The sequence below is a fragment of the Monodon monoceros genome, unplaced genomic scaffold, assembly GCF_005190385.1.
Source record: "Monodon monoceros isolate NGI ecotype Baffin Bay Population unplaced genomic scaffold, NGI_Narwhal_1 Super_Scaffold_11, whole genome shotgun sequence".
NCBI classification, from domain to species: domain Eukaryota; kingdom Metazoa; phylum Chordata; class Mammalia; order Artiodactyla; family Monodontidae; genus Monodon; species Monodon monoceros.
In genome coordinates, this window is record NW_021703767.1 from 2,098,690 (window position 1) to 2,125,541 (window position 26,852).

Here is a 26,852-nt window from a genome sequence, read left to right on the forward strand (position 1 = left end):
ACAGTGCTGGCTTAGAGCTGCCACCTGCGGGGGACGGACCACATCCGCTGGCCACTCACAGGTGGAAAGGACGCCGGAGCTGCAACCCCGTGGCACCGTCCAGGCACACGAGGACCACTGCATGGGACTGTGCGCTCATCCCTGGGCGGCCTGCACGGGTACACGGCCTCCTCGCTACACGGCTGGCTTCTATGGGCGGGAGCTCTGGCCAGCAGCCAGGATGCAGGGGAGAAAGTGCTCATGGGGTGCGGGCGGGGTGCCTTCCCCTGGCCGCACTTGGGACCTGGGCATTTCTGGTCCAGCGAGAGGTCTGGCCCAGGTGGGGCTGGTGAGCAGGACTGAACTGAAGACAGCACAGGCAGCCCCTGCAGGCATTTTACCCCCCCCCCCCCACCCTGCCCGGAGAGTGAGCCCAGCAGAGGGTTGCCTGCAGGAAAGCGGCGTGTCGAGGCAGCTCTGTTCCACCAGCTGCCAGCATGGCCCGGTGGGCTGCTCAGTGCATTTCCAGTCACATCGGTCTCTCGTAGATCATAGATCGTAGATCGCTACACACGCGGCCAGGGCTGGCGCCATGAATGTGCTCACGGTCAATTTGGAGAATATTTTGAATGAGGACCTTTTTTGTGATTTCCTTCATTCAAACATATGCTTGCCCTAACACACACGAGCAAGCCATGCTCTGCACATTCCAACGAATGAGTTTTTGAAAAATTCAAACTTGCCTACTAATAGTAATCGTTTATTGAACAGTGTTGTACACACATTCTATGCGCTAATTTAATCTTGATGGTCCAGCTGAGAGGCGCCGTCTCTATTTCACAGACGAGAAGGGTTAGAGCCTTGGCTGAGGTCAGCAGGGAGCCAGGGCCCCAGCCAGGCTGTCTGGTTCCACATCTGTGCCCCTAACACAGCACGAAGACTCCTCGGGCCTGAGGACGACGAGTCACCCTGGGCTCGGGGGGACAGCAAAAGACACCGGCAACACAGAATGAACATAGGGATGCTCACAGAGCTGAAAAGAAAGCAGTGGTTCAGGGTTGTCTACACCAGGGGTCCCCAACCCCCGGGCCGCAAACTGGTACCAGTCCTCGGCCTGTTAGGAACCAGGCCACACAGCAGGAGGTGAGCGGCTGGCCCGCTAGCGAACCCCATTGCTTGCATTACTGCCCTCCGTCCGCGGAAAAACTGTCGTCCACGAAACCGGTCTCTGGTGCCAAAAAGGTTGGGGACCGCTGGTCGACACATTTGTGTGACTCTCGCTCACCCCACATGCCCACAGAATCGGGGAAAGGTTTCACCAGCTCAAATCCGGGAAGGACTCCTGCTCGTGTATTTAAGAAATGGACAAGTGGAGAAGCCCCCCAAATTCACCAGGTCCTGGGGGAAACTCTCACGGCATGTGGGTTCAGTGGGCACCTGTGTTCCTTCCAAATATTGGAGGATTTTACACCTCAAGTGTAACTTCTACCTCAAGTTTTCTTATTTTTATGCTTTTTTATACTTTCTTGCCTTCAAAAATGAATTTGTCTTTGCTGTTTTAATCCATCTTTTTCAAATAGTTTAGAAGTTATGTTTGATTTCTGTTTTCTACGCTATACTTAGTTAACAGTCTTAAGGAAAGATCTCTGCTGTCTTCCTGACAAATACAAGAATGATGGAGTCCTAACTTTTGTCCCCACTCCTGACTGACAGACCGCCTGCCGCTGGTCCTGTCTGCTCTCAGCCACGCGGGTTGGGGCATCGTTATTATTTTGTATGACTGTTTAGATTTACCTACTTACCAATTTCTCAGCCCACCAGTCTTTCTGGTAACTCAGACCCTACTTTCTCTGATGGCTTTTGTTCTTACTAAAGAATATTCTTTAAAAAAATTTCAGGTGACGATATACTCACGTTTTGTTTCCCTCAGGCTGTTTTATCTCATTCTCAGTCCTGAAAGGTCACTTTGCTGGAGGTAGAGCTCTAGGCCGAGGCTGGAGACAGCCCACTGCCTCTGGCTCTGATAACATACGTTCTGCCGAGTCAGCTGGGAGTCTGTCAATCTTTGTAGGTGTTCTAGCTTTCTTTTCTGGGCGTTTTTAAGATCTTCTTTTTGTCTCTGGTGGTTTGTGATTTCTTTGTGATGGGTCTAAGTGTGAATTTCTGTTTACGTACCCTGCTTCGTATACATTTGCTTCCTAGAGCTACAGAATCTTGTTTTTCATCCGTTCGGGAAAATTCTCAGCCATCATTTCCTCCAATGGAGCTTCTGCTTATTCTTTCCTTGGGTACAGGAGTCCAAGACCTGTTTCATAGACTTTCACTCTCCCCTTACATCTTTTAACTCCTGTTTTATATTTTTCATCTTGTCTTTCTACTGCAATCAGGATGATTTCTTCATAGTAATGTCCAGTTCACTCACTCTCTCATTAGCTGTATCTAATCTGTATCTAATCTAAGCTGTAACATTCATTCACTAAGCTTTTACTTTTAAAAAATATTATAATTACAATTTTTATTAGCCAGAGTTTGGCTGTTTTGTAGCGTTTTAACTTCAGAACACTGCCGGAGGTGGAGTCTATGATTTTCATCGAGTTGGCATTTGCCCTTTAGGTATGTACTCACCTCCCACGAGGGTGATACTCGTAAATACCTCACCTGTATGTCCTATATGATAGGATTTCTAATTCTCCTTCTCACACACACACAAAGGTGGCCTTTTATTTAGGAAACTATCTCAGTTTATGCTATTTATTTATTGCACTTCAGACTATTTATGGCTGGAAGCACAGGCGGGGCTGCCGCACCTTTTGGGGGGGGGGTGCACACACCTGGGCGTGGACACTCCTACGGCCACTTAGCTGCCGTCTTCCTGCTCCTGCACTGGGAGGGGTCACAGGGACAGGCACACAGACTCACCACTTCCCATAGGAAGTAACGTGTGTATTATCTTCTCTTCATTGTAAAAGAAACGTGTTCTTATGCTAAGAAGTGTACACAGCACACAGTATGAAATAAACATGAGTCCCCGCCTTCCTTCACTCCCGGGGTAGTTACGTTTTCTGTTCACCCTTCAGCTTTCTCTAAGCAGGGGTGGCCACGCACAAGTGCAGACACGTCACACACGTGTCTTAAAAATAAATAAATGCAGAGCACCCTCTGTGCTTTGTTTTATCGCTTCCGTTTTCACTTAAAAATGTATCTTGAACTTGGCTCTCTATCAGGACAGAGAGATTCTCCCTGTTGTTCTTAGTGGCCGTGTGGGATTCCATCCAGTGGACACTCCACAGTTAGCTTCCATTAATGGGCACTTAGGCTGCTCAGTTTTACATTAGTCTTATGTTACTATAAAAGTGGTAACGTGAGAATATCTTCAGGCATATGTGCTGTTGCCGACATCTTTCTAGGTTACATTCTTATTTGGTGGAATATTTAGGTCAAAAAATAGAACCGTTTAAGTTGTCCATCACTACCAGCAAACTGCCATCCAAAGATGTGCCCCGTGACCCCAACCTGCAGGGCGAGCGGCCCCCCACGCCCCCCGTCAGCAGCTTCTAAGTCTCTGTCCAGCTGATGGGTGAAGACTGATTCTGTTCGTACAAATGCACACACATCACAAGGGCGTATCGGTAACCCCTGTACATGCCTAAACACATACATTTAATTAAGAGACGGGTGGGAGTCCTTGCCTTTTGCAGAGAGGTACCGCAACATTTACAGGTGATGACAGGCCGCCCGAGGGGAGCTTCACTGTGCTCCGGTGTGGGGGTGACTGGGGGTCTGGTGACCCAAGACTGGCCACGTACTGGCGGCAGCTGTTAGGGCTTGGTCACGGTGAACTGACTTTATCATTGCTCGCTTCCAACTCTCCAGAGCACCGCATGAGGCCACGTGGAACTGCCACCTCTGTGGGTCCAGAGGCTCAGGGATTGGGCCGTCACGTGGTTCAGCCCGGTGAAGAGCTAGGGCCAAACCCCGCCCCCGCTACAGCTACTGGCCAGGAGCAGCCCCCGGTTCCTGCCGGGGAGCGAGAGCCAGCCCACTGCGTCTCGTCTCACCACCACAGGCGTTCACCCCAGGGGCCCTGCACTGGTGTGTCTGGGACCATCCAGCAGAAAGGCGGCCGTCCTGACTGTCCGCGGCCCCCCGATCCCCGCCGTGCACACGCGGGTGGTACTCACGGCTCCAGAGCGAGTATGCAAGGCGGCAGTTCAGCCGGCGGTACAGCTGCTTGTTCACGGGCCAGAGGACTAGCGTGCAGAGCTGGATGGAGTTGATGATCAGCCCACTCACCACGAAGACGAAGCCGATGAGGAGGTGCACGACGAACTGGGTCTTCAGGAAGGCAAGCAGGCCCATGGCCACAGCTCAGTAGCGAGTGCAGGGCCCTTCACTGAGAACGGCCGTCCTGCAAAGACGGGGCCGGCGGTCAGGTGGGGCGCCAGGGACCCCAGGGGTGAGGGGCTGCGGGCGGAGGAGGGGTCCACAGTGCTCACGCCAGAGCCCAGATCTGCAGCTACCCCCCACGGGGTCCTCATGCCCTTCCCTCCCGAGAGCGACGTACGTACGGGGCGGATGAGGGAGCTGACACACCGTGCATGCAGGCATCACCCGCAACACACACACACATGCACACACACACACATTACATACACACCACACAACGTATACACACATGCATAAAAGAAAGGAAGAAAGAAAAGACTAGAAGAAATGCACACAAATATTAATAGTGAGTATCTCTAGGTAAAGGCATGATGGGTAATTTTTCTTTTCTTTTTTTAGCATCTTACTGAAAAGATCAAAACTGCACACTCAATCTCTATAAAAACATTTCAACTACTGTCTTTTAACTCCCAAACTGCTGTACCCTTTTTTAGCTGAAAGGCTTTTGTTTTGGTCTCTAACGCAGAAGCGGTGACCCCTCGGGACTCAGCCAGCTTCTCCCGCTTCCCTTCAACACTGGTTTCTTGGTTTCAAAGATGAAGCCAGAGGCTCGCATTTCATGGCTGTACTTGTTCCGCGAGCTGCCCTGGAATCTCGTGTGGACAGAAACAAGCAGACGGCTGTGACGGAGCCCTGGCACTTTCAGAGCCGGCCACGTCACAGCCTGGTGGCTGCTTGCCTCGACCGCGGCTGGGTCCTCCAGAGACGTGCCCCACGCTCTCTGGGATGCGGGTGGAGTGGGCTCCAGAGGCCTCCAGGGTGGCCACGCTGGGCACACCGGGGCACAAGGGCCTGGCTGCTGTGCCAGACATGAGGCCACGTGACTCCAGAGGATGCCCTCCGTCTGCCCTTGGCCCCCGAGTGGCTGCGTGAGGGGCGGGGGTGGCGGATAAGCCAGCAGCCACGTGGGGAGGATGCCCGGGAGGACAGGGAAGGATCCGAGGCCTGGCGCCAGGTGTGGGAGTCCCCAGGGGAGCCGGCCTCCCAGGCCCGGGCAGGCCTTCTGATGCCCACAGCCCCCGAGAGGCCCCAGACCCCGCCTTCGTGTCCAAAGCTCTGACCCCGAGAGGCCCCGAGAGGACGCACGTGCGGCGCTGCACACTCTTCCTGCCACCGCCTCCTAAACTCGCACGAACCCGGGGGACGCCATCACTGTCCCGGGGGACGCCGTCACTGCCCCGGGGGACGCCGTCACTGCCCCTATGTGACAGGCGAGCAAAGGAAGTGCAGAGGCTTTTTGACTTGTTCAGGGCCACGCGGCGCAAAGCAGGAGGGCCGGACTCCAATCCCAGCAGGGAGCCCCGCGTCTGTGCCCCCGTGGGCGGGGACCCCTCTGTAACGCACAGACTCACACATCAGCCAGGCCAGGCCTGGGGCCAGCTGCCTTCTGGGACCAGAGATAACGGCTCTGACCAGACCTGACACTGCCGCCCGGCATCTGGACCCGCACCTGCCACCCGGCAGGCTCCCTGCACCCCCGGCCCCAGGAGACCAGGCTGTTCCCCACCCCGCCATCCTGGGTCAGGCACAATAAACGTGTGGGCCACAATAACCAGGGTCCCCAAAAGCCAGCTCAAAGATCGGCCCATCAGCTGTGATGCTGTTAAAAGCAGGTTCCCCAGGTCCCTGCCAGACCTGCTGGAGAATCAGCTTCACAGAGGTATCACTCACACGTGCGCAGTGTGAGGGCACCTGTCAGACCGCTGCCCGATCAAGACAAAGCAGCTCCATCACCCCCCCGCCCCGTCCACGCCCCCCCAGTCCCTGGCAGCCCCTCTGCGCTTTCTGACACGGGATCAGTCTTCCTTTGCTAGAGGTTCACATAAAGAGGCCCGCATGGGATCTGCAGTCCAGCCTCAGATGGCAGGGCGGTCTCCAGTCTGTCCGCTCACCTGTTCACCTGCCGACGGCAGCAGGTGTGCAACCTCTGTGCGGACACAGGCCTTCCCTCGGGAATCTGTTTAACAAGCACCAGTCCCCGGTCCATCTCCTGAATCTCTGGTCGAGGAAGTCCGTCCCCAGAGGCCCCAGAGAGCCGCACCCCCATCTGGAACGGCCCCTCAGCCCTGCTTGGAGGTGAGCCTGGCCGGGGTTCCTGGCTGCAGTCGGCTGTCCTCCCTGGTTGTCAGTCTGTCCCCAATGCCCAGAGGTGGGTCTGGTGTCCTTGCTCCCTGTGGGCCGTCCTAAGGCACGTCAGCAGCTGCAGGCCAGGCCCCTCCCACCTGCCCCCGCCACGAGAGCACCCAGTGCCCACCATCTGCTTGGACATCGCTGCCTCTCGGCCTACCACCTCTGACCCAGCTGGGCCTGACAGTCTTGGTAACACGTCAGTCACACGTGCTAACTTGGAGGACCTTCAATGACGGTGGGGGAGGGCTGACCAGCCCCCCCCCCCCCCGCAGAACCCACCCTGCTCCCCAATCAGCCCACACCCTCCCCAGCTCTCCCCCAAGGCTTGCAGACTGGTAAGCAGGAAAGCATCAACTCAGCAGCCCCCAGGAGCACTGGCTCGTGTGCAGCCCCTGAAAACATTAAAAAAAATAATAATAAATATATATATATCATCAGACAATTCTAAGTTGATTCCTACATTTTGAAACCCAAGTTTAAATATGCAAGGGGCATAAATTCTGTCATACTGTGAACTTTTAAACATACAGATCTTCCTTAACTTACAGCGGGATTACATCCCAATAAACCCATCGTAAGTTGAAAATATCTTAAGTTGAAATATATTTAATACACCTAACTTCCCAAACATCAAAGCTGAGCCTCGCCCCCCTTAAACGTGCTCGGTGTAAACTCACATTATCCTACAGTTGGGCAAAATCACCTGACACAAAGCCTATTTTATAGTAAAGTGAGTGTCTCCTGTAACTCATGGAATACTGTAGTGAAAGCGAAAAACAGAGTAGCTCTCTGGGTCCAGCATGGTCGTCAGTGTACTGGTTGTTCACCCTCGTGATGGCGGGGCTGGCGGGGCTGCAGCCACCACTGCCCAGCATCAGAGGGAGCATCCGACCGCATGTTGCCAGCCTGGGAGAAGGTTAAAATTCACAATTTGAGGGCTTCCCTGGTGGCGCAGTGGTTGAGAGTCCGCCTGCCGATGCAGGGGACACGGGTTCGTGCCCTGGTCCGGGAAGATCCCACATGCCGCGGAGCGGCTGGGCCCGTGAGCCATGGCCGCTGAGCCTGCGCGTCCGGAGCCTGTGCTCCGCAACGGGAGAGGCCACAACAGTGAGAGGCCCGCGTACCGCAAAAAAAAAAAAAAAAAATTTGTCTTTCCATTGTACGTCCTCTACAGGATCTCACTGTAATACAATTTATTATGATTGAGTCTTTTACCAGTCATCTTAACCTAACATTATGTAACAAAAATATGTATGAATATTTAAATTTCATTTTGACATTTCTTGTGCATAGGCTAAATTTAAGTTTAAAAACTTCTCCTGGAATATTTGATGAAAATCCGCTCTTAAGCAGTTCAGCCTATGTCACCTTAGAATCTGGGCATTTGGTTGACCGTAACGCCATGATCACATCTGAGAAATTTAACACTGACGTGAGCATATCACCAAATATCCCATCTGTGTTCCCCAAAAGGGCCTGTGTCACTTCTTTTCATCCAGGCCCCGGTCGAGGGCCGGTGTGGCGTTTGATCGCACGCCCCTGTTCTCCTCTGACCTATACCACCCTCACGCTCCCACTCCCACTGGAAGAGCCCGGGACAGCTGTCCCGTAGATACCCCGCAGTCTGACTCTGCTTCCTTGAGACTAATTCACGCTCAGGATGACGCTGGAGGCTCCTGGCTGCACCCACCAGGGGCACTGCCCCTTGTCCCCTTCCTGCCACAGCTTGGGGAAGGCAGTGCCCCTAGGTGTCTGAAGGCAAAAGTTCAGCCTGCTGGGCTCACCCCCCAATCTGGTGGGAGACGTTTGAGTTGATATCCACCCCCAACCGCCTCCGACCCCAGTTTCCATCAAGGCCCCCTCCCGCCTAACTCTCACATCCTGAGCGCCAAGTGGGCAGAGCTTGTTCTGACCCATAACCACCGCCCTGTAATGGGTGCTGTAGGGACCCATTACCCCTGCCTGTGTGATGCACTTAACCTCGCGACACAAATGAGATGCCTCAAAACTGCAGCAACACGCAGCTCTTCCACTGACGTTGCTGTAAGCTTCTAGAAGACACGTGATACGTCCTAGAATAAAAGAACGCATCTAACGTAGAAATTATGAGGCATAATTGGTATCCATCCATCCCCCGACACCCCCAAGGTAACCGCCATTGTTCCATAAAGTTTTATTTTAAAGTAAAAGACATTGGCCCCTTTTCATTAATACTCAGATGCTGTTGCTGGCCAGGAAACCTGAGCCCAAGTCCCGTCCTCAGGTAAGAGTTTAGGTCGTTCCAGAAGCCTGGCACCTGCACAGCCCGGTCCTAAGGGTACTGTGGCCCCGTACAAGCTGCCGGGACCCCACCTTCTCGTGGCAGGGGACGAGGTGCACTCACCCTCCCCAAAGGGGAGACAGAGGGTGGCGCTGCCACTTGGGGACAAGGGGCACAGAACAGAGGCCGGCCGGGGGAGGGGGAGGGGCCGGGCACTCGGCAGAGCCGTGCTGCCCACAGTTCCAGGGCAGGTGAGTAAAGCTCCCAGAGCTGCAACACGACACGCGTCCTCTGAGAGACAGTGACCGGGGCCTCTCGGGAGCTGCCAGAGCTCCGGTGGGGCAGGAAGGGCCAGGAGCCAGACCAGACCCTCCTCCCAGCTCCAGCACTGCCCCCTCCCCCTGCCCCAGAAGCAGGACCCTCGTGGACCTGACACTGTCCCTCCAGGGCTTTTGCTGCTAGTTCTGAGCCAGTTCCCGTGGCCGCGTTGCTCGGGGCTCAGGGTGGTGAAGGGGAGACCTGGGAGCCAGGAGCGCCTGGACCACCTCCCCACTATCCCGCCAAGGGCCCGGCCCGCTGCTGGGCTCTGCCGCCGCCACTGCCAGCCCCGGCCTTGGCACCTCTTGTTATGAGTGAACTGTGTCCCCTCACAAGGGTATGTTGTGGCTGTGTTTGGAAATATGGTCTCAACAAAGGAAATCAAGTTAAACGGGGGCACTGGGTGCGCCCTAATCCAATTGGACCGGCAGCCTTATAAGAGATTAGGACACAGACGTGCACAGGGATGGCCGTGTGAGGACATGGGTGGAGGCGGTCTCTACACGCAGCTTGTTCCTTCACAGCCTCCGACACCCTGGCCTCAGCCTTCCAGCCTCCAGGACACGGAGAATCGATGTCTGTTGTTTAAGCCCGCAGCCTGCGGTGTGTGTCAGGGCCCCGGAGCAGAGGAACACAGCTCTTAGAAGTATGCAGGCCTTGTTCCCAGATCCCGTAATTCTGGGCATGCACAGGCCCCTTCCCACGTCCTGCTGCCCAGGAGGCCCGGGGTCTGCTGCAGACCCTGGCCCAGCCTCACCCTGCTCACGTCCCCTGCACCTGCCTCAGGGCCCGCCCCAGATGCCCACAGGGCCGGCACTGGTCCCTCTGTCCCTCTTCCTCAGGAATTAGCCCGGCAGATGGTGTGGTCTTCAGATCTCCTTACCAGGCAAACCCCCATCTTTGCCCAAACCCCCATCTTTCCAACAAAGCCTTTCCACAGAAACAGAAGTTGTAGTCGAGGGCCCATCAGAGTGCTTCCTTGCACTCCGGGAAGGTGAATGGCTCTCTCTGCACGTGGAAGACCGCTCTCCCATTTACACACAGGGCCCACGTCAGTCCCTCCAGCCTCTGCCAACGCGGGGTCTAATCTTACAGCTGGGGGAACAGCGCCTGATAGCCTGAAACTGCACCCCAGCCTGAAACATCCAGTGCTGTGGCTCTCCACTGGGCAGAAGCTGGCCAGCTCTGGGGGACGCCACTTCAGCTGACCTGCTGCCCTGCTCCTGAGATCCAGGGAGAAGGCATCACCACTGATAACCACTCTGGGCCAACTACCTCTCGGAGCTGAGGTCAGAGCCTGGGAGCCTCACCCTGCCCCATCCAGGCAGTCTCTCCAGAGCAGGTCTGACCTTGAGCACAGTGGCTGGTGAAGGGAGAAGACATTAAACCTACCAAAAGTGCCTCGTTTTTGATGTTCTAGATAGGAAGTCTGGATTATAGGATTAAAAGAACGGTTTAGTTATATGTGATCCAAATTCAAAGTCCATAATGAAGGAGAACCAAGGCTGTTACCTTCCCTTCTTCCTTCCTTTGTTCCATCCACCCATCCACCCATTCATCCACCCACCCACCTACCCATCCATCCACCCACCCACCCATCCATCCATCCAACCATCCACCTATCTATCCACCCACCCGTCCACCCATCCCATCCATCCGTCCACCCATCCATCCTTCCCCCCACCCACCCATCCATCCACCCATCTACCCATCCATCCACCCATCCATCCACCCATCTACCCACCCACCCACCCATCCATCCACCTATCCATCCATCCGCCCACCCATCCATCTGTCCCATATTTGAGTGCCTATGTGTGCAGTAAGCAGAGCAGACGTGGTCTGCTATGAGGCAGCAGAACAGAAAGGCCACGCTGGCTGGCTGCATGGGGGGCAAACTGGGGGCAAGCCCTAGGTTTTTGTTTTGCGTGTGAATAGTTCTGTTGTTTCCGAGTCAGGAAACACCAGAGAAAAAGTCTATGAACAAGACTGACTGTTGGAAACAAGGGACAGTAGAGAGAGAACATTATCTCTAATATTTTTAAAGTATCTTAAGGTAATTTAGGTGGCAACGTCTACTGTTCAGAACATAGCCAAGAATGGGAATAAACCCCCACCGCTTTCTGGGCAGCCAGTCTGGGTATCAGGGACGCAGACACGTCACCCACAGGGACTCCTTAGCTCCTAGATGGGCTCCTCCTCACTCTTGCTGTCAACACAGCTGGGACATGTGGGACTGGGTGGTCTCCTGGCCCACGGCCAAGCCGAAGTGCCAGATGAGAAAAGAGGGGGCGGCAGGCGCTGGAGGCAGGCATCCCGCTGACGGCAGCATGAGGGCAGAGGCAAGCCCGCGACTGGAGACAGCACCACCTGGAGGGCATCCGGGGCTGGGGCAGCTCGCAGGCCCAGCGGCCCCACGATGGCATCACGAATGAGAACATAATGCAGCAATTGTTGTCCACCCTGACCGCGCCCCCGCGCAAGGGGGGCTGCGCCACTCACCACAGTACTGATGGCGGCCGAGGGGCAGAGAAGGATTTTCATGAGTCTAACAAAAGTTTTAGATTAGACCAACACAATCCTGTTTTTGAGGTTTAAAGGGGTTGGTTTCAGTTCTTGGGTAAATTCACTTACAGGGACCACCTTGTCTTTCAATAAGGCTGAAAAATATGACATTTCTTGGCTAATAATCATGCGTTGCTGGTCCAACCTCATGAGCCTGAAGACTGAAAAGGAGGAGTAAAATCACCCCTGCTCGCAGCTGGTGGGTTCGTGCCGTGTAGACCCCAAAGAGCCCACCGCGACCGAAGTGCCCCTGCGAACAGTAAGGGCCGACAGTAACGTTGAAAGGGACGAAACGAATACAATGTCAGAAGTCAACATGTTCAACAACTAGTTCTACCTGAAGCAATCAGGAGGCACTAAGACAACAGGGAAGTTTATTTCTTTCTGACTTAACAGACCCAGGTCGCTGGCCCCAGATGGTTATTTGGGACAATGGAGCAACCTAGGAAGCCATGCACTGAAGAGGCAGCCTGGCAGCTCCGCCCACCGTGGTCATCTGGGGCCCAGGCTGCCAGGAGCCCTGCCATCTTCAATGCATGGCTTCCTGCGTTGCTCCATTGTTCCTCTCTAGCAGGTAGAAAGGGGTAAAATTGGAAGTCCAGGACTAGGGATTTCCTCTAAAGCAAGAGGGGTGCAAACTCACAATCCAAGCCCTTGGTGACCAGAACGATGAGGACACAGAGCCCTGCTGTATGTCCAGGCCACCAGAGAGTGTGGCCCAGTGGGCACACCTCCACGTGAACACACAAAAACAGAAGACACAGTGGAGAAGACCCTGTGTACATTTGCAATAAAAAAGACAAAATACCTAATCACGAACTTCAGAAGGAATAAACAGGTTTATATGGGTAAACCTTGGAATATCCAGAAAGAGACAAAAGCAGAACTAAACAAATTGGAAAACACTGTGCGGCAGGGGCGACACTGCCCCCTGCACTCACGCCCTGGTAAAGCAGCACTGTTCTCCCCATCGAGATGTGGGGTCGGCTTCCCAGCCCCGGAACGCAGGCTGGCCACAGGGCTCAGCCCTAAATAGACTGGGGCGGGCCTTGCATCACACGACTGACTCCCGAGCCTGGGCCTTCAGAGCCCTTGCAGCTTCCAGCGCACCCTCCAGGCGCCAGAGGAGGAAACTCGGGCCAGCCAGCTGGAAGGTGGGCCCACATGGAGCAGAAATGGACCCACGGCCCCAGGCAGGCTGCCGGCTGACCCGCAGCCTTGCAAATGACCCCAGGTGAGACGAGCAGAAAGCCACCCTGCTGAGCCCAGCCCAAAGTGCTGACCCACAGCTGTGAGCTAAGAAAACAGTGGTTGTTTTCAATCACAACCTTTTGAGGTAGTTTTTCAGATAGCAATACATAAATACTACACAAGCCATTCTTTCTAAGTTCATTTATAAATGTAATTGAACCCTAATTAAAATACCAACAGGTCCCCCATCCCTCAGCCCTGTAGCTAGAAATGCTGATTCTGCAGTCCACATGGAGAAACAAACAGGAAAGAAAACCAAGACAACCATGAAAAAGAACCAGGGAACAGCCTGCAAGATACAATCACATACAACGAAGCCTCTGCTATTAAGAGTGTGGACCTGGCCTCCTGGGGTCCCTGGGCACCTAGAGCGGTAAGCCTGCAGCCGCTGGTGGGAGACTTGGAAGCCGTGTGGCCTGAGCGTTGCTGCAGGCTGAGCAGACGGCACAGGACACGTCCCACATGCCTGGCTTTCCTTCGCACTTGCCTTTAGGCAGGCTTGTATTTCTACTGTATGCGCAATAAATAGGATACAGTTGGGACTTCCCTGGCAGTCCAGCGGTTAAGACTGCACCTTCCAACGCAGCGGGTGCGGGTTTGGTCGAGCTAAGATCCCACATGCCGCGTGGCCAAAAAAAAGCAAAACAAAACAAAACATAAAACAGAAGCAATATTGTAACAAATTCAATAAAGATGTTAAAAATGGTCCACATCAAAAAAAAAATCTTAAAAAAAAAATAGGATACAATTAACTTAAAACCATCACTGGGTTCATGAAACTCTTTTGGCATTCCGTATCTCTCAACCAAGGGGTAAGGAAGGTATCATGAAAGGATGTACCAAACGGCCCCTCCAGGCCTCCGTGACAACCGCCCCTCATGAGAGAGCTCGGCCATGGCAGCAGCGCTCATCCTTGGGCCCTGGGAGGGGACCCCCAGCCCCAGATCTAAGCCATAAAGGTAACCCTGTCCCCAGTTGGAGCGGCTGCCCCAGGGATGGCCCAGTTCCAGGCAGTGGGGCCTTCAGGGGCTCCCAGGAAGGCGTCTGCTTTCCTGGACCAGAGACAGGCCCCGCCCACCATGCTGCCCCTCTGCTCCTGGCCCTCCTTGAGTGAGTAAGGGGCATCCATGGTAGCCACGTCAGGAGCACGAAGGGACAAGCAAGGGGAGAAAGGACCCACGCTGTGGGCGGCGGCCTTGGCGAGCAGCCGGCAGCTGCCACAGCAAGAGGCAGAGGGGACACGAGTCTCGGGTATTTCAACCACCACTTCTGTTACCTGCGGCCCAGACCCCCGCCCGCGCACCCTCACCGTTGCTGGCACTGTCACGCACGCAGGTCTCGCACATAACACACGATGCTCCGGCAAAGCTGGCTAAAGGGATGCCGCGTGTTTACCGCGTTCACGTGCGACACCAGCAGTGTGACTCCTGAAGCTCTTGCCTTTCACGTGTCATTACGAGCTGCCTCAACGACAAGTTTCCTGAAAGACCAACGTTACAGGAGAGCCAATGTAGCATGTTACCTGACAGTCTCATCTAAGACTCTGAAAACCCTGTCAAACTCCGGACAGGCCAGTGCCGTTGGCTGCAGAGGGGCTGTGCAGGCTGGCGGGGGAGGGCTCCCGACTCAGGACAAAGGAAACCGCCCATATTTCCGGGTCCCATCGGAGACACCTGGGGCATTGCTGCAGCTAGCGAAGGCCGGACAGATAACTGGCTGCCCAGGCTGAAGGGCAGGGGCCACGCGCAGCCAGCACTGTCCTGACCGCGGGCAGCTGGAGGAGCCTGATGGATCAAAGGGTCCCCAGGCCCCCGGGCCCCCTCCAAAGGAGGCCGAAGCTCCCCGCCAGGCTAGGAGAAGGGCCTGGGAACTACAGACTGAGGACAAGGGTGGGGAAGTGCTGTCATGTCCCCAGGGGGCTTTCCACTGTGGAAACGGTGCCCCAGGCAAGAAGAGAGGGGCGGCTGGGTGAGGAGGGGGGCTGGGGCAGAAGCTCAGGGACAGACGGCCACGGGCCACGGTGAGGTGAGAAGGCATGAGGGGGACCTCCGGGCCCCACCTACCCCACCTACCAGAGCTCCAGAATCCTCCATCTTTCTGAGGTTGTTCTGATGGTTTTACTGGCCCGAGCAGTGGTGAGGTTTGCGGTGCAGGGTGGGAGGGACGTGAAGAGCTCCCAGGCCCGATGACTGCACGGTAGGCCTGTGACAAGCCTCTAGGCCTGAGGACACAGCGGGCACCCCTCACACCAAGGTGGCTGCCTGGCCTGTACGCACACGTGTGCACGTGCACACATAAAACAGGCACAGCTAACTTGCCTTGGATGTAACTTTGTGACAATGATCTGCCCTTTATAATAAAGACGTTTTACTCTTAGAGAAACAGATGGGAGTTTGCTTTATAATTATTCAGTAAATTGGTTGTTAATGCACTTTTCTACATGTACAATATATTTCACAATTTAAAAAGTTACATCGAGGGCTTCCCTGGTGGCGCAGTGGTTGAGAGTCCGTCTGCCGATGCAGGGGACATGGGTTCGTGCCCCGGTCCGGGAGGATCCCACATGCCGCGGAGTGGCTGGGCCCGTGAGCCATGGCCGCTGGGCCTGCGCGTCCGGAGCCTGTGCTCCGCAACGGGAGAGGCCACAGTGGTGAGAGGCCCGCGTACCGCAAAAAAAAAAAAAAAAAAAAAGTTACATCGAGTCCTGGTGTTCCCTTAGGAATGCAGAGGGCTTGTCACTCCCAGCCTGCAACAAGATAAAGCCAGACAAACTGCAAGTTCATGACTTTTCTTGACCCCATCAGAGATGTGAGGTCACAGGACAAGCAATTAACAAAAAATCTGGGGTGAGGTGGGCACCTGCAGGGGGCGGAAATGAGCCCCGGGGTTCCCGGGGACAGACCCAGGAGGAGCTGGTCACAGGAGGCCACGCAGCTGGGGAGGGCGTGAGGGGTCCCAGAGCTGCCAGTGCGGAGGGAGTCTCCCCCCCCCGCAGGCTTCTTCTCCATGACTCCCAACCAGCATGCCTGAGAGAGTCTGGGAGAAGCTTCTCCTACACAAACTCTAGAGTCTATAGGTAATTGACAGTGCTTTTTAAGTAAGCAGAACACAAATCTCAAAGGATGAACAAGGCCACTTACAAAGATAAAAAATGTTGTCACATTTGCCATTAAAGAGGCATCATGTTTCACACACTTAAAAAGATAAAGAGTTTTAGAAAGGTAGGATTGGGACATTGGGATTGACATATATACACTAATATGTATAAAATAGATAACTAATAAGAACCTGCTATATAAAAAATAAACAAAATAAAATTCAAAAAAAAAAAACAAAAAAAACGTAGGATTCAAAATGGAGTAAACACGACGGGTTTCAAATGTCCACCTCGGTCTCTGTCCAGAGGGGAGGAAGAGCCCGCTTCGCAGGTCCCAGAGCAGCCCCGACCCAGAGGCGTTCGGAAGAGGTCAGACTCACCCCAAGCCGGAGAACGAGGGTCTCCTGTCACTCAGCAGCCTGCCTCTCATTTGAGCTTCTGGCCGGAGCACAACCTCAGAGCACCTCAGACACGCGCGGTGTGAAGTAGAGGATGGTTTCCGAGAGCGTTAATCAGATATTAGGTAGAAAGTGAAACGAAGACTGTCACGAACGCCGCGCACCCACTTGCTGCACACGGCCTGACGCAGAGCAGAGGCGTCGCCCCGAGACCTGGGACCCTGGGAGACAAGCCCTGAGTTCCCCCTCCCTTTCCTACCAGTAGCCAGACTGGAAAGTGGAAAACCTCTGTGGTGGGGCTGGACAAGCAGCCTTCAAGGCCACAGGGCAGCAGCCCACTCCTGCCCCCAGAGCTGCTCCATCCCCACTTTGCCCCACCTGGACGCTCAGGTTACAAGTCCCAGGCGGGGCAGGGGGCGCTGGACGCTGGGGAGACCTCTCCTGTGCCCGGGGGGGCAGGTGCCAGGAACCGATGGCCGCCCCCTCCTTGCTGCATCCCCACAACGGAGCTTCTCACCCTGAAATCAGTTTTTCCAGTACAACTGGGAAACGCTAGTGGAGTCTGATGCGATTTTACGGGCAGTCCCACTGGCTCCCTCACACCCTTTTGTGAAGGTAAGAGGTGATCTATAAACAGACAGGTAAATCCTAAATTCTTCCTCACTTCATTTCCTTGAACATGAATTCATCCCTTTCTCAGGCTTTGTCTTTCTTCTGCTTTTCCCCCAATCCCCAAAAGTTTACACCAAAGCCCTTTGTTCTCAAGTTTACCCTAAGGATGCCTCTCCATAGCAGGCAAGACCGACAGCAGCATCTGAGGACGGCTGGGTCGCGGGCAACGTGGGCGCATCCGGGGGTGGGGTGGGGGAGGAGACCTGAGACCACTGGACGAGACCACTGGACGCGACGCAATCAGAGGCCTGCAGGGCACCCTAGAAAGAGCACGGCTGTATCTGAGGAACAGGCCTTGCTTTTTGCTCCTTTTGGGGGGGAACCAACCTCTTGCTGTGATCACTTTCAGATGACCCTGCTCGGGGAGGACAGGTCAGCAGCTGAGGGACGACGGCTGCCTCTAGGGCAGACCTAGTCCCACAGTGTCCTTCCCTAAAAGTCGGGGCAAACCTGCAGCAAGCAGGCTGGCTGCCGTTCCGCCCCGATCTCACCCAGCACCCAACACTCGATAGAAACAGCACGGGAATTGATGACGAATCCTGTAGGTGAACGTACCAGCCACACACCTCCCACTGATAGCCCCATTATGTAAGGTAACACATCTACTTCCAAAGACATGAGTTGTAACAAAATTTGTTAATATTTAAAAGGCACAATAGATAAAACATTTTCTGAGTTTAATGTTAATATGGCCATGGAAAGAGTTACCAGGGAATCTGGTGACCTTTACAGATGTGTCCAGCTGTGACAGAGAGTTAATACTGAAGCCTGAGCAGGAAGACAGGTGACGACCTGTCTAGCTCTTTCTAGCGCTGGGCTTTTCTCCTTCATCAGTAAATACTCACGAAGCACCTGCTGTGGGCAGTCATTGCTTCTGCATCCTGAGAGTGGTACAGACCACCACCTAAGTTCAGGATGCGATGCTCTACTTGACAGAAAGACCGAGTATCAAGATAGAATAATGCACTGAGCGGAAGAAAAGAAAACTAAATTCATGAAACGGCAAAGATTCACTAGGATGAATTTCATCTACTAAATGATACCCCGTTATGGTGGCAATGATTTTGCAACATTTAAAGTGTTAAATTGCTTGAGAAGTTTTTAATCCCTTCCAGTCAGCATAGAAACTCCAAGTCCTCTACATTTGGCGCTGCTGACGGAAGGTCCCAACACGGCTGGAGCGCGCCCCGCCCCGGCCCCTGCCCCTGCATGAACGGCCACGCGCTCTGTCCAGTTCCCTTTGGAAGAAGCACCGGGAACGATCGCCCTCTCTGAGAGGCTCTTTCTTCTCTCCTGCACAGCTCACTCACTCCCATTCTATGGATTTTTCTAAATTGTAACATACATAGCAGTGATGGGTCTATTGACTGAACCAGGAAATAATAATACATTCGTAGTACAAATGCTTTATTGTCATATTAAATGTATCGAAATGGTTATCTCACTACCAGCAGCGTCCGCTTCCTAAGTGCTTTCAGGTTGAAACCTTTATTTAGGTCAATAGCAGTGGAACACAGCAGGTTTTTCCTCGACGATTTGATGCGTGAACAATCCAAAATGTGGTCACTTTACAAATTTCACAGAATTTGGACCCTGGGACCAAGAACAGTAAAATTTAATTCCATGATTCTCCTCCTACTTTCCCCTGGACTCTCCTTCCCCACAAAAAGTGTGCTGAAATAAGTCACACTATCTACAAGAACGTGTTAACTCAAGTTCTTTTTTACCTTCTTCTTGCTTTCTTAATCTCTGCCTACACCTTTGTAAACAGCCCCTTTACTAAGCCTCCCTTCACACATTTGTTTTCTATCAGGACGCTGACCCACACAAAGAAGAAGACAAAAATTATGGTAACCTCAAGATAGGCGAGGTTTCAGAAAATTTAACTTCCACTCGTCCTTTGTGAAAAGATTATTTGAGGATGTAGCCCAGCAAAACAAGAAGGAATCTAATGAAGAGGAAGACGTGGAATTTAAGAAGAAGAAACAGGCAGTTCTGCAATGAAAAGAAATGCCAGGATAACAACTTTATAGATGGCCTGGAAAGAAACTGGCCCAAATTAAAACAGGAAATCTTTCAAGAAGAAAATAGAATTTGTTCAACAAAGAATATAACTAGGGAGCTGGAAGTTTTTGGTATTGAAGAAGGAATATGTTTCTTTTCTCAAAAATAAAAAAACATGGGCTTCCCTGGTGGCACAGTGGTTCAGAGTCCGCCTGCCGATGCAGGGGACACGGGTTCGTGCCCTGGTCTGGGAAGATACCACATGCCGCGGAGCGGCTGGGCCCGTGAGCCACGGCCGCTGAGCCTGTGCATCTGGAGCCTGTGCTCCGCAACGGGAGAGGCCACAACAGTGAGAGGCCCGCGTACCGCAAATAAATAAATAAATAATAATAATAAAAATAAAAAACAAACCAATTAAGATTTTTCAAGTAATAAAAATGCTATGCAAAGAAATTGTGACCCAAATGTAAATCAAATTAACAGGGGGGTTTAACGAAGTGCTTAAAACTTCCTCCTTCAAGCAGCAAAGACTTAAGCACTTAGATTTCTAGTTCTTCCTTTTTAGCGTCTGCAGCAACAAATTTTTAAGAATTTTATTGTGAATGTGCTGTTTCTGGACTTTTAATATCTACAATCAACCTACGAAAGAAGCATGGAGAATTTAATTATAATTACACAACAGAATATGAACATCATAAACCCCAATTATTTTACATAATGGGGGTCTAGAGATTGTTGTCTAAGTTGATCCAACAAAAAGTGGAAATTTGAGTACATTACAGTTTTAAGGGAACAGTAAAATAACTAAAAACAATAGTATAAGTAACAAAACTTAGTGGCAGCATTGGAGAGAAGGTGGGAGGCACGTAAGTTGACTAAGTCACTCAGCGTGAGGGGTGGACAGGTACCGCTGATGACGATGGGGAACGGTCCATCTTACACACTGATCACCAAAAATCTAGAACAGTGCCTGGGGCACGGTGGATACTCAGTAAAGATCTGTCGGGGAACTGGATAAAGCTTAAGTCAGGAGAGAGAGGCACATGCAAACTCTGTGGGACGAGCCAAGGACTCATTCTCAGTGGCGACTCTGAAGATGAACTCTGTCAACGTGTCAGCGTCCACCCTCAGTGCCCAGGGTCCCGCCCGCCCGCCACGGTTTTCTCCACCAAGAAGGAGGAGTGTGTTGACACTGGGGCTTAGGACTGCATTCTCGTCCTGTGCCCGTGGCCTCAGCAGGTGGCATGATCCTTTTGAATTTCTGTATCTGTTTGAAGATGGCGATGAGGCAGCCTTTACGCGCAGTGGCACAGGCTGGCTCTAAGGTTAAGAAGCCTCCCTCCCTCCTTTCTTCATAAACAGCTGAGGTCTGAAACAGCCTTTGTAAGCCAAGTTTTAAAGGGCATTCAAGTTCCCAGGTCAGCAAACAAAGGTGCTATTTTCCCTACAAATTATAGATATCTGAATCATTTTGAGCGTCTGTAAAACCGCATAATTCAGCTGCTAACCCCAAGAAACGGCTTGCACAAGAGGGTCTTGTTGCCACATTAGTTTGGGGAATCCTGGGTGCCCCACTCCATGCTGAAGATAACAGATACACACTCTGAGACGGTCGGCAGCGAAGAGATGGGCTGACCAGTTACTTCCCAAACTGTGAGCTCAGTGAAGCTCTTAGTGTCTCTTGTTCGCCAGTTTCACTAATTCAGACTCACTTTCCCTCCTCGCTCTACATTAATGAGGTTTTAATTATTCTCTACACATTTCATTTCGAAGGGCGTGGTTGAAATCTGATTATTGGACATGGTTATAAATAACTAACATGAAAAACAGCTACCATTATAATTTCAAACAAGGTTTTCAGCGCTAGGTTTTTTTTTTTCTCCCCCCCGCAAACACCCCAAAACCCCAGAGCGATAAACACACTTCAACAGGGAGGGAAACTTATCAAACTTAGCCAAGCTTCCTGAGAAAAGCAGGGCTCCATCCTGGCCCCGGAGCCCAGACGAGGCGACTCTCCCCCACCTCACTCCCCGGTCAGAGGGTCCGCGTGGCACCTTCTGTGACCCCGCAGGGCTGCCAGACCAGACTCCCCCACATAAAGCCTCAAAAGGGGCCCCCTTCATGGAGCAGGGCGACTTCTCCCCCAGACCATGCTGGCCGCGTCCAGCGCCCCTGTGAGTGACGGGTTCACACCCAGCAGCAGATGGAGCCCGCTCTGGCCAGAGTCCCTGCCCACGGAGAGAACCAGAGGAGGTGAGGCCTCTGTCCTGGGTGCTGGGACGTCCCGGGCAGCTGTGACTATAGCCACCCGGTGCCCGCCAGGGGAAGGCCCCTCCCGCTGGACTTCCCGTGCTGCTCCCAGTAGGGGGAGCCGAGATTTACATGATCTGCAGCACGGAGGCCGCCACCCTGTCCTTGAAGTGTGCGCACGTCCACAAAGGTGCGTCCACGAAGGTGCGCCGGCCTCTCGCGGAGCAGGACGCTCCTCCCCACACCCTCCGACCAGGAGATGGGCTGCATCTGTGCAGTGAGCTGCGAGCCCCTAGTCGCCCCTCTGCAGGAGGCCTTCCGCCAGCGCTGAGCCAGTGCCCGCCCGGAGCAGGGTGCGGGGTCACTGGGGACAATGGCCACGGAAAAGGCAGCGCTGGAGTCCAGCACTGGCTGGGGAGGACAGTTCTGTAGACCCAGAGAATGACAACCTTGACACCCCCTCTCAGTTCTCAGCCTCGGGGACCCGACAGGGGCTGCCAGACTCTCTGGTCGGATCATGGCTGCTTCAAGAATGTTCCTTGAACTGGGTCTCTACCCGTTTGTGGATCAAGCGACCACTGAGTGGCTGGGACGAGTGTCGGTGGAGGGAATGTGGGAGGACGGACCAGACTAGAAACCAGCCGCCCCTCCCCTGCCCCACGCCCAGCAGAAGTGCACAGACTGCCCCCTCCCTGCCTGGACTCACCATGACATGAAGACGGGGCAACAGACACACCCGCCACCCACCCCAGGGGCCCGGAGCCGGCCCCCCGCAGAGGCTACCTGTGGGCAGTGGTACTGCACACCTGTGCCGTGGTCCTTCACCCTCAGGAGTGTCTCAGAGTCTGTGGTAACGTTACTGGTCACTCCTCCTATGGGGGTCACCCCTCCTATGGGGGCCACTCCTGGCCAACAACGGCTGCTACTCACCCTCAAAAGAGGCCAGAAACCCATTTAACAAGGGACAGAAGTCTAATTAGGAATTAGGGCTAACTCCTCCCCACACTCATGTGTTTATCTTTTGGTTCTGTGTAATCCTCACTTGTAAATTGTATTAACGATGGGGGTGGTGCTGCAGAGCCTGGGGCCAAGGACAAGCCTGCCCTGGGGGCCCCCCCCCCACCCCCTGCCTACTAGCCTGGCCCCTCCTCGTCATCAGAAACAGAACCAGCATTAATCACATCTATGGGACAGAAAGCTTCCAGATCAGAGAACTGAATTCCCAATCAGCCAAGTACAAAAAGGGAGGAAACAAAAATAATCCCGGGACAGAACCTTCAAAAGAGCAGATGTCACCTCACAGGAAGCTACCCCGTTCTCCAGCTCTAGCAAATCAAGTCAGCCCCGGACCTGGGGTCTGGGTTTCCGCACGGCCGCCCTGCCAGCTGCCACTATCAGGTGGGCGCCGCCCTGCGTGGGTCGCTCCCTGAACTCCGTGGCATCACCATCAGCCCCCTGCTCGAGGTTGTCACCTGCAGAGACAGGACATCGGTGTCTCGCTCTCCAGATGGAAACTGGGGTCCTGGAGCTCACAGGCCCCGTTTACGATCCCAGCCTCGTGAGGGGCCAGGCTGGAAAGGGGCGTCGGGAGCCCAGGCGGGTGTGGTCTCCGACTCGCCACCTCCCTGCGTTCACGGCAAGAACTGGTGGGCACTCCCATCGCGACTGCGCACAGGGTCCGAGTGATTTGCCATAAGCCAGCTCGTCATTTACAGCTACAACGAGCGGTATCCCTTTAATGGAAACTACCCGTTTTCCACTTAATTTACAGACCACCATGTACATTAGCAGCCGCGGCAGCCTCGCCTCGCGGAGACGCAGCCGGCTCTGGTGACCTGCTTGCCTTGTTTGCTGCCAGGCCCCCACCGACGGAAGGGACTGTTTGTCAGTGTGGAGAGCAGAGGGGGCAGAGCCGCAGCAAAAGCAGAAGCATGTTCTCCCCTGCCCGCCCCCTGCCCCCGGGACAGCTCAGCCCGGGCGCCGGCCATGCTCACCAGTAGAAATAATAGGCCAGAGCCACGGCCAGCAGGGCGGTGCAGACCCCCCAGAACAGGCAGGCCGAGTAGCTGGCCAGCATCTTCGGATCCTTCTGAAAGTCGGTGAGAGGAGACTGGCAGCGGGGGCGGGTCAGCCTCCAGCCGAGGATGAGAAGTGGGGTTACGGCCAGGCCCACACTGCCTGGGCCTCAGCCACCCAGACCATCTGCCCCGCAAAGAGGGGACACCACTTCTGGGTCCCGCCTTCCCAGCAGCGGCCTGCGGGTCTCAGTGGCCAGCGCAGATGCAAACGGAACTCTGGAGCCACACAGAAAATGCGGGCCTCTCCTCGGCCACGGCGGGGTCTCTGCGGGCACACACTAATCCAGTAAGCGGCTTGCAGCCTGGAGCCGTCGTAAGCAGGTGGCGTCACGGGGTTCGGCCAGGAGACAGGTCAGCGGGGCCCCCCCAGCCCCCGACCTGACTGTGGATGGAGGGCACATGCGGGAACCCTGACAGCACGACGCCCCCAACCCCGCCCGGCCTGGGGCAGGTCACGTGGTGAGCTAGACGGGCGGGCCTGGCTCGGCCCCCGGGCTGGAAAGGTGACAGGCATAGGTCCTCTATGCGGGGCTGGGTCCAGGCTCACGGGCTCCCCAGCCCCCTACCCGGACGCCAGGCCACACGTGCCACCCAGTTCCAAGTCCGGGCGCTGGGTGCACAGCCGCTCCGGCACCGTCTCTGCAAAGAACCGTGGGGAGGAGTTGCCCCTCTTACTCTTGGGAAGGGTGTGGAATGAACTGGATGAGGGAACAAGCAAACTGGGGGCTGCTGTCCTCTGATGCCTCCCCAGCCTGCGATGTCTGAACCTGCAACGAGGGGCCGAGGTGACATGAGGTGACCCAGGGGCAGAGGTGTCCCCCGCGAAACCCGTTCTCAGGGCACAGATGCGCGAGGAGTGGCGAAAGGCTTTCTGAGGGCTCTTCACGCTGTACTGGGATGGAACGGCAGTCGTTATGCCGTCCACCTTTGTGGTACTCGGCACAAAACACCGTCTTCCAAACTGGCAGCTACCCCGCTGCTGCCTGCCTGGCCCCCTCGCAGCCCTGCGCCCTGCACGGTGGGGGCACCCACAGCTGGAGAAGCCTGCTCGGGCCCCGAGCTCCACAGTGAGTCTGCGGGGTGTGAACATCCCCGCGTGACCTGAGGCAGCTGACCTGGGGCCTCTGGACAGGCTCTGTAAGGCTCCTTCTAGACGCGTAGTCCTGCCATTCCAGCCTCTGGCTCCCGGCCTAAGAAGCTACCAGGGGAGGAGGCAGTCATCACTCGTCCACTGAGCCCACGGGCGGGGCTCCAAGCACTGCCCAGCACAGTCCCACTGGCTAAGGCTTTCCAGCCCTTAATCCCTACAGCAGTGGAGGAGCTGCTGAGCTGGGAGGCCAGCTCCTCGGAAGACGCGCGGAGTCCCAGGAGAGGACGCACCTCTGCCTTCCCAATGAGTCATGACACAGCCCTCCTCCCCCAGAGCTGCCCAGTGATCTACGTCCGCAGAACAAGCCCCCAAAGTTGGGCAGACGCAGCCTTGAGACCCTGGAGTCCTGGGTGCGTCTGCCTGTGGGACGGCAAGGATGCTGCCCGTGAGGTCGTGACCTGTCACTGAGCGGAGGGCTCTCCCGGGTCTCCAGGGAAGGCGGCAGGCACCCTTGACCTGATCCTTGACCGGCAGCACCTGGACTCAACCTTTCCCCTGAGGCCAGTTACCATCTGAAAAGCTATTTGGGGGGCTTCCCTGGTGGCGCAGTGGTTAAGAATCCGCCTGCCAATGCAGGGGTCACGGGTTCGAGCCCTGGTCTGGGAAGATCCCACATGTCCCGGAGCAACTAAGCCCATGCGCCACAACTACTGAGCCTGTGCTCTAGAGCCCGTGAGCCACAACTACTGAGCCTGTGTGCCACAACTACTGAGCCTGTGCTCTAGAGTCCATGAGCCACAACTACTGAGCCTGTACTCTAGAGCCCGCAAGCCACAACTACTGAGCCCGGGTGCCACAAATACTGAGCCTGTGCTCTAGAGCCCGCGAGCCACAACTACTGAGCCTGTGCGCCACAACTACTGAGGCTGTGCTCTGGGGCCTGCGAGCCACAACTACTGAAGCCTGGGCACCTATAGCCCGTGCTCTGCAACAAGAGAAGCCACCGCAGTGAGAGGCCCATGCACCGCAATGAAGAGTGGCCCCTGCTCACAGCAACTAGAGAACGCCCGTGCGCAGCAACGAAGACCCAACACAGCCAAAAATAAATAAATAAATTTTAAAAAAGAAAAGGCTATTTGTGAGGACTTCCTGGGCCCCACTTGGCTCTGCCCTGCTCCTGAAAGGCTCTCCAGGCCTTCTCCATGCGCAGCCAGAACTAACTGCTCGTCTGAAGCGAAATCAGGCCACGGCCCGCCCTGCTGCCACTGCCAGCATCCCAACGGTCACCTTCGATTCCAGGCCTTGGGGATGCTCCCAAGTCCTGTCCTGTCCCCAGCCTCCTGCTGCATTCTCAGGGCTGGAGCCAAGCTCGGGGGGCAGGCGGGTGGGTGACCGGTGTGGGGTGGGGTCCCTGCACACCCCACGCAGTCTCCTCTGAGCCTGTGTCCTCAGACCACATCCCCAGGGGCTCCTCCAGGGGCTGTGCCGTGTCTGCTTCTCCTCTGTTCTGCGCTGGACTCTGGACCCTGGGGAGCAGTGACGGGCCTGCCCTCGGCCCCGGGCCTTACATGGTCCCTTGGGCCCAGACTCCCAGCCACGTGCCAGGGACAGAACAGGACAGTCAGGCTGAGCCCACTGGTCCCATGCCTGCCAAGTCCCGGCTTGGGGAAGGCGGCTCACTGGCAGATGCGGCCCGGGCCCTTGCCCTCCTCTGGGCTACGGACCTTTGGGGTCTTCAGCGCATGCTAGAAAGAGCCCCCAGGGAGAGGTGCACAGCACACACGTGCTGTCAGTGGGCTCCAATCCCTGCACCCCGCCCCCGCTTCCCGGCTGAGCCTCAGTTTCCTCCACTGTAACGTGGGAGTGACCACTTTACTATGTCAAGGTCCCCACGGAGAAATTCCTGACGCGGCAAATGCCAAAGGCGGCTAGCTCTTATGATGACATCGTCATTGTGCCCAAATCGTTTCCTTTGGAGGAAACAGATCAGCAGAGATTAAAGAAATACCCGAGGTGTCTCTCCAGGCTAGAAGCAGGGGGGAAGCAAAACCTCAACCCTGGTTTTGGCTGCACTGACCACGTGGGACATGGGGACTGCAGCAGGTTTTTATGATGCCCTTTACGTGATTTGTGTAAAACACACCAAACCTAGAACGTTCAGTAACTTGGTTTTATTTATTTATTTATTTATTTATATCTATTATTTTTTTTTTTTGCGGTACGCGGGCCTCTCACTGTTGTGGCCTCTCCCGTTGCGGAGCACAGGCTCCGGACACGCAGGCTCAGCGGCCATGGCTCACGGGCCCAGCCGCTC

General features: G+C 54.8%; 1 protein-coding gene across 2 annotated transcripts in view; it reads right to left on the bottom strand.

Moving 5' to 3' along the window:
* The window catches only part of AGPAT3 (1-acylglycerol-3-phosphate O-acyltransferase 3), a 92,192-nt gene that overhangs the window by 17,720 nt on the left and 47,620 nt on the right, over nt 1-26,852 (bottom strand). For both annotated transcript variants that reach the window (XM_029214222.1, XM_029214223.1), the window contains exon 3: nt 4,161-4,387. In XM_029214222.1, the coding sequence (XP_029070055.1) occupies nt 4,161-4,338 (178 nt within the window). In that variant the 5' untranslated portion in view covers nt 4,339-4,387. The remainder of the gene's footprint in view (nt 1-4,160; nt 4,388-26,852) is intronic.